Raw genomic sequence first — 7,911 nt, forward strand, 5'->3', positions numbered from 1 at the left:
AAAGCTTCTCTAATACAGGTATTCCCCGACTTACGAATTAGTTCCGTTTCAAAGTGTTATTCCTAAGTCGGGGAATTTTAAAAATTTCAAAATATACTTACCTGACCATACTTTATCATAGTTTTTACTTTTATATATTTTCCGTTAAATTCCGTATTACTGACTGCATAAATTTGAAAAATAGATTAAAGCAAACAAAATACTTACTAACAAATACTTTTCAATGTAGACATCACAATTATTTAATAAAAAGCGACAAAAGAAACAAATGCAACAAAACATATTGTATATCTTCCAAAAATATTATATTTTTATTAAAGAAATTATTATTTTTTGTTTGGACAGTTAATTTTTTTGTAACAAGTTAGAGCTTTTAAAAGTCCGAGAGTTCGTAAGTCGGCGGATACCTGTACAATATTATATTTCCTATTAAATAGAGCCTTGTAAACTCTTATCATGCAAATCTTATGGAGTCGCGTCTTGCTTAAGTTTTTTTTATTATTGATGGTTTATGAAATAGATTTTGTTTTATTATGAAAACCATATTTTATATATTTGAATTTAATAGAATCTACGTTTATAACGAAATAAATGAAAATGCTAGAAAATATAATGAAGGGTGGTTATGAAAAAAGGAAGAAGAAAAACATCAGAGAGACTAAAAGCTAATTGAAAACTGAGTAAATTGTATAATTGGATGCATTTGTCTCTTTAATTAAAAATAATTGCTTGAAAATAATATTTATGAGCATCGAGGTGTTATTGATGTAAATATTGTGGCAAATTTTGTAGAAATGTTTTGTGCAGGATGAAAACGTGCCGAAAGGTCAAAGTGTGTCTCGCGCGTGCATCCCGGCTGTTTCTAGGGACTGTGAAACCCTTGGCCCCGCGACCCACAGTTACGTATCCATGGAGATCTCCGGGAGCCGTCGCAAAGGCCATACGATGTGCCAAACTCAGTAACGGAACCAGACGACGAATTATGCAATCCGTCGGATGGAAATCTTTCACAGATCATTGGTTTTGAGCTAAAATTTAACTAAAATTAAAGTAAATTTAATACAGCGAAAACAATTATGTTTTCCGGGACAGCTGGAATTAGGGGGTGGCGTAGGAAGCTGCAGTGGTCTGACCGGGAGGGAGTAGGATGCACGGGAAAGGCGCGTGGGGTGGCATATGAGGTGGTGATGCAGAGGGATGGGTATGAGCTGGTTGGAAACAGCCGAGTGGCGGTGATGGGACGGAAGGGTTCATCCCTTCCGTCTCTGATAGTTGAGCGGTAGGCGGTTTAGGGGCGGCGTCGAGCGGGTGGCTTAGGCTTACGAGATTCGCCCAGTAATTTCGATCGATATTATTTATTGTTATCGGGGACGGTGCTGGATTTTGGTTTGTTGTCGGATGCTGTCGTCAGCCGCCCTCAGCAACCCTTCCTTTTCCGGACGTTTCTGCAGCGTATCGATCGATGCATCGAGCTCATAAACGATCCGCACTATATAAACCAGTCAGACAACAACTTGCACCCAGCCAGCATCGTTGTGCAGTTCTACACATCCTACTGTCTCAGATTCATAACCACAAGCTGAAGTAAGGTACTGATACTCTTACATCATTACTTCTTCTCAATTATTAATACTTCTTTTCTTACATCAACATGAAACTATCATCATTATTTAATCATTTCTTTTTTAATTCATCACTTTTGTTTTTCAAATATTCTTTGTACTTCTATTTTTTTAACAATAATAACAAATATTCTCTCTTGACCCAAAAACCCAATATTATTCTTTACATATTTAATAACTTTGTTTTAACATATTCTTTCAACTTTGTAACTTTTTAATAATTATTTGTCCATCTTTGTTAATACTTAATACATATATATTTTAGAATTAACAAATTACTATTATATAATTCCTATTTTGTTCTAAATTTGTATTTCTATGCTTATATTATTATGTATTAATACGTGCATTATTTCTTGAATCTATCTATTGTTATGTCGTATAAAAATAAAGAAAGTGTAATATTTGTATGTGTACTAAATATTATATAAGAATTCTTGCTTGTTTCATTTTAGTCTTTAAATTCTACAATTATAATTGTCTTCACTTTTTACATAAGTTCAAGTTTTCTATATAATTAATTGATTTTCAAAGTAAAAATTATTCATTATTAATTTAAAATTAATTCAATGAATTCAAATTACTAATAAATATTATAAATGTTCTTTTTTAACTTCATTAAAGTAATAATAATTTCCAAATTAATAATTTAAGTTCTCTTTCCAATATGTTTTTGTTTTTATTACTTGTTTAATAAAAGAAAATATATTTTTTTTATAATTATTTATTTTTTCCATAATATAATAAATAAATATTCAATAACTTTTACAAATATTTTGTGGTTTGATGGTTTTTGATGAAAATATACTTATTAATTAAAAAATGTTTAATTTTCAATAATGGACAAATAAAATCAATATAATTGAAAGAATATGCTAGATACAAATGGTTGAAATAAATAATAGGGCTTAATTTACTTATATAATTAAATAAAATATTATTGTTAATAAAAAAAATAATTAGAACAAAGATTCATTTAGTAGTAGATGCAGAGTATATTCGACTACATATTTCTTTTTTATTGAACAATTACCATACTAATAACGTAACGAAAACGGAAACAATGCTTTATGCAAGCAAGGTATTGTTTCTTCTGGTGTTTCAATCCTACTTTACATTCTACATTGAAATTAAACAATTAAACAAAAACGAAATAGAATAACGCACAATAATTACAGGACCATCCAAACTCCATCTCCGACTTATACAATACAAAATATTGCAATATTAAAAGATGTTGTGCACATTTCTATGGAATTAATATTTCCTCAATTATAGCAATTAACGTTACTAATTAACAATCTTATTTCAATAGTAATGAAAACAAATTTTGGAAGTTGATTTTCATTTATTCCGACAAATGCATTAATTTATAATCTGCTTTGATAAAGAGTTGTTTTTTTAATTTTGTTTCCGCTGTAATCGCAACAATAACTGCGTAGCAAAATATTTCAATTGAAAGCTACAACTCATTAATATCGTGATATCAAGAGCATTATGCGTATTTACACAGAACCGATAATATTTTACTTCGAAGCTATTGAGAAAAAGCATTAACAGAACAATGCTAGTGATTACAACTCAATGGATTTGAAAAAAAAATGCATGATTTATTCAAGCAATTTGATAGGCAAATACGATGATTATGTTGTTATAATGATTCGAAAGAATGTCGGAGCGCTCGAGATTTAACCCAGTGAACCATTTTGCGGGTTTCGGAGAATCGATATACACTGGAACCTCGCTTAACAAGTTTAATCCGTTCCAATATCCGAATTTTTACTCGTATAGTTTTCACTCAAAAATACACATAATATGTTACACAAGTTTTAAAAATTTGCAGGCGCGCAATCCGGGACTTCTCTTCTCATTATGCGAAACGTCGCTCGTTAAGCCAGTCATTTTTCTTACAATTCGTTAAGCGAGGTTCCACTTTACATACATCTATTATATAAATGTTAAATCTACGCATTCAATCCGACAAATAATATTATTTATTATCAATAGATTTGCTATAAATAACATTTTTTTTTAAATCTTTTGTCTTTAATTATGAAATAAAAAGTGTTTTACGATTATATTTAGGCCTATAAACTTAATGATGTATAAACTATTAAACTATAATAAACAACATGCTTTTATTGCAAATAAAAGATTTTATTTACAATTTTTTTAAATTCAGAATTTTTTTTTTTAATTATTTCAATATTTTTATTTATTTTTTTTAAATAAACTATTTATTACAAATAGTTCGAATTTACTATATTTTAGTTAAAATAAAATTATTGATTATTTCACTCTTAAAGTATTTGAAGTAATTCTGTGAAATTATTTGCATGACGTTTAGTCTCTGTATTATTTTTTTGTTTTGTTTTCCAAAGTATTACGTAACCATTGGTTCGTGCGAGAATTGCAATGGTCTGTGGATGGATTAACTTGTTGCCCGGTTGTAAACCTGTTGCCATGAACCCTTGTCCTACCGTAAATCCACAATCGGCTCATATATTACTTACATTACGTGACCAACCCGAAACAACACAAACACGCAACGAAATGCTACAACAACAACAACAAACATTGCTTAAATTGCGAACACCAGAAGAACGTCACGAATCTACTTTCATCTGCTTACATCCATCATTAATTCATTAGAAATTCATTTCATTTGTTTGTTTTTCGATCGCAAGTCTACATCAATTTTTTTTCTAGTGGTGCAAGTCTTGGATTGCATGAAGTCTTTACCATAACAATTGAGGGGATACAGACGTTGAAAGCTTTCGCAGCCGCTAAGGTTGCGGAGGTTAATGCGAATATTCACAGCGAGGATAGGAGGAAGGCTGAATTAGCCAAGAAGGCTGAGATTACCAGAAAGCTCGAGTATGATAGGCATATTGAGGAGGCTATAAAGGCTGCTCGTGCTAAGAGGCAGGAAGACGCCAAGAAGCTTGCGCAAGCTGAGAAGGCCAAGAAGGCGGAGATGGCTAAGCTTGCTAAGATGGCTAAGAAGGCAAAGAAGAATGCTTCTGCTGCTTCTACTTCTTCTTCGAGTCCTTCAAAACCACGTGGAGGAGGAAAGAAAGAGAAGAAGCAGATATCGAAGAGTGCTGAATGCATCTCAGAGGAGAGCATCTCTTCTGATGATGTGGCGGCCGGTCGTGGTTCTCGCAAACGTCGCGGACCTTGCTTCGCTATCTTGAAGAGCTGCATAAGATCCGATATAAAGGAGTGCTTTAGCAAGTTCAAGTTCAGCAACATGATGGAGATGTATTTCGTTGACGGATTCAAAGTGTTGCTCAGACGTCGCTACTCCACTGAAATGCTCTAATTCGATGAAGCTCAATTTCCAAATGAAACTTTAGTCGCTTGCTATAAATCCAAAAAAAAAAACGCTTTAAGCTCAATTGAAGAAAATCTTCCATGCAAAATGCAGCAGTAGTAAGCTTTGTTCTTGGAAAAATTCCTGCATAATTGATTAAGTTGTTTGGAGAAATCAGTAGATCAAAACTTCTCATTTCAAATAATTTCTTCAATGAATTTCAAATAATATCGTCAATTAATATCTTCAATCAACTTGAAATAAAATCGTGAAGTAATAAAATAAAATCAGTTTTTTCTAAAAAATAACCTTTGTAACGAAAAATCCTATTTAATTATATTTTATTTAATTGAAGGAGAAGTTAGGATGTGCTGCATTTCCTTAATAGATTAAGAGTATGAACTATAACCTTGGGTTATCGAATATATCAGTCAACAACAAAAAATTCCAGAAAAGATGATTCCAAAATTAAATAGAACCTGTCGTTCGATAACCTACCAAATCTTAGGTGCGTTGCAGAAAAGAAACAGTCAAAAGCAGAAAATGTTTAGTAACGAAATCTTCCTCAGAAAAGCATATATCAATAAATTTAAATGAAAACCTTTACAATTAACACCAACCGGTTGTGTATCCCTTTTTGGGAATAAATACTAATGATTAAGAAAACAAAAATCCATATACGCTTTACCCGAGAAATGAACATAAGTTCCCATTATGTTGACTCGGGAAAATTTGGAGAATAAATATATAAAAAATTTCAAATTTTACTAATTTTTTTTTCTTTCTTTTATGAGATCAAAAAAATAAATAACTTTTTATACTGATATATTGTAAATGTTTGTATATATACGCATGTATTCTTAAGCAATTCTTTCAAATTCATTTAATTTTGGAATCCAATAAAATTTCGTTACCTGACTAATTATTAATTACCCGAACATGCAGAAATATTTCAATTGTAACAAATGTTAAAAAATATATATATAGAAAATATATGTAAAATACAAAAAATGTGACCTGATACTTCATCAAAAGCGAATTTTGGATTCAAACGTTTTTTAAGTTTATATAATTTCGCTTAATTATTTTATTTGTTAACTTTTCTATATCTCGGACATCAAAGTACCTTCAATTTGTAACAACCTACAACCGGTTGTTTTACTGTCTTTCCCTTTTTTTTTGGGAAATAACCTGATTATAAAATACGCTTATGGAAATTACATGTCTTTCTGATGTACTTTGTACGACGCAACTAAGTGAAAATATAGCTCAAGCATAAAAAGTAAATATATTTTTGTCCCGAATTTATTTTCCCAATCCATGGATGAATTATTGAGCAGTCTATATATCAATCCCATTACGTGTTATTAAAAATGCAACCTTGTTTTATTTGCAAATAATAAATAGATACATTTATTATTTAAATAGAAAAAATATGAATTAATCAAAATAAAATAAAATAAATACATTTTTGCGTAAAACTGTAAATGCAGATTGATAATTTATACAATGTGTGCTTGTTGAATTAGTAAACAGAAACAAGGTGTTTGGGGTGAATCAGGCTTCCAGCTGTTGAAAAATGTTTAACCTTATTGCTATTGTGATGATTGGCGATGTTATGAATATAGAGGTTCGCACCCAATACGGTCCAATCGAAATTACGTTGACAAGAAAGTACGTAATAGTATACCAAAGCAGGTGCAGCCTTCTGCTGTTTATAACCATCACAGAGAAATTATTCTCCAGAACAACATCATTCAGTATAGCCACAAGCCTAACTGTCTCGTAGCATAACTTCAGGAAGGCCATACACGCATGGACCATCAACATCTCGTAATACCTGAGCTTTCTCGTCACTCGGTACATCCCATTGCCAATAAAAAATACTGAAAATAATCAAGAACATTTACACTAACAAAACATCACTTAAATTAAATAAACTAACACTTACAGTACATAAAAATCGCGTAATAATTCATTTTTCGTCAAATTCACAAACAAAATCTATCTGCATACTGATTTCGGATAGATTCAAAAATAAATCAAATCTCATTTCAATTTTTTTTTTCAGTTTTTTTTTACCCCTCAACTTGAATCGAAAAAGTTTTTATTCCGGAGCGCACGTTCTAATTTAGTTTCAGGTGGAAATAAAATATAAATAAAATATACTGCATTTTATATGTATATAAGCATCGAGAAAATATAATTACATTTTTTTAATCGAATTCTCGTCAACAGCGAACTTTGCGCAACAAACAAATGACTGTGAAAACCAATCCCAAATCCCTTTGCGTACTTCATTTCATCCGCAACTAACGCTCATGAAAAAAACTCTTTCCTTTGCATAGCGTAATCATCCACAGATCGCAATATTTAATATCTAATAATGGATACGCCAATAGAATATAAGAAAAATTGTTACGCAACTTTTATAACCTTTCTTTCTAGTGACAGAATCAAATTCATCGAACAATGATTTTTTTTTCATAATGAAAATTATTGTGTAAACATCTTCGATTAATAATAAAACCTTTGAATTTTCTTTTATTTCATTTACCTTGTCAAAACTCAGAAACGAAATAGTTTAACAAATCTTTCAATTACTTAATAAAAATAATATTTGTTGAAACACATCTTATTTATTCATAATTAATTATATTTTTTCTATTTATATAAATATTTTTTTGTTTATATAAATTAAATTAAAATAAATAATTTGCAAAGAAATATGAAACATTTGTATTTGAGATATTTTCTTCCAATAATATTGCATGAATTATAAACGAAACCTTCAATTCAAAATGACTACAATAAAACTGAAAGTAACAAAGAAAATAGAAATTTTTTGTTTCAATAATATTTGATTGCATTTTGCAATAACATTTATTTTTATTATGTAATATTTGTATCATCAAAATCAATAATTCATTATTAAAATCATGTTATTATATATAATATGAAGCAGCTCGGGTT

General features: G+C 30.2%; 2 protein-coding genes across 4 annotated transcripts; one reads left to right on the forward strand and one right to left on the reverse strand.

The window, feature by feature from the left end:
* Nucleotides 1-1,293: 1,293 nt before the first annotated feature.
* Nucleotides 1,294-5,142, forward strand: LOC108565859. 2 transcript variants are annotated; one of them, XM_017925519.1, is made up of 2 exons: nt 1,294-1,584; nt 4,332-5,142. In XM_017925519.1, the coding sequence occupies exons 1-2, from the start codon at nt 1,463-1,465 to the stop codon at nt 4,945-4,947; spliced, it is 738 nt and encodes a 245-aa protein (XP_017781008.1). In that variant the 5' UTR covers nt 1,294-1,462; the 3' UTR covers nt 4,948-5,142. The 2 variants fall into 2 exon arrangements, 1 of the variants encoding a protein (XP_017781008.1); XR_001891187.1 differs by having other exon boundaries at nt 1,511-1,589; nt 4,332-4,405.
* A 1,247-nt stretch (nt 5,143-6,389) lies between these two features.
* Nucleotides 6,390-6,969, reverse strand: LOC108565860. 2 transcript variants are annotated; one of them, XM_017925520.1, is made up of 2 exons: nt 6,884-6,969; nt 6,390-6,824 (listed from the first exon to the last, which is right to left on the reverse strand). In XM_017925520.1, exons 1-2 carry the CDS (start codon nt 6,915-6,917, stop codon nt 6,496-6,498), a joined length of 363 nt encoding a protein of 120 aa, XP_017781009.1. In that variant the 5' UTR covers nt 6,918-6,969; the 3' UTR covers nt 6,390-6,495. The 2 variants fall into 2 exon arrangements, with proteins under 2 accessions (XP_017781009.1, XP_017781010.1); XM_017925521.1 differs by having other exon boundaries at nt 6,890-6,966.
* Between the last annotated feature and the right edge of the window lie 942 nt (nt 6,970-7,911).

This window comes from Nicrophorus vespilloides, unplaced genomic scaffold (assembly GCF_001412225.1).
Source record: "Nicrophorus vespilloides isolate i.1.1-1 unplaced genomic scaffold, Nicve_v1.0, whole genome shotgun sequence".
NCBI lineage: Eukaryota > Metazoa > Arthropoda > Insecta > Coleoptera > Silphidae > Nicrophorus > Nicrophorus vespilloides.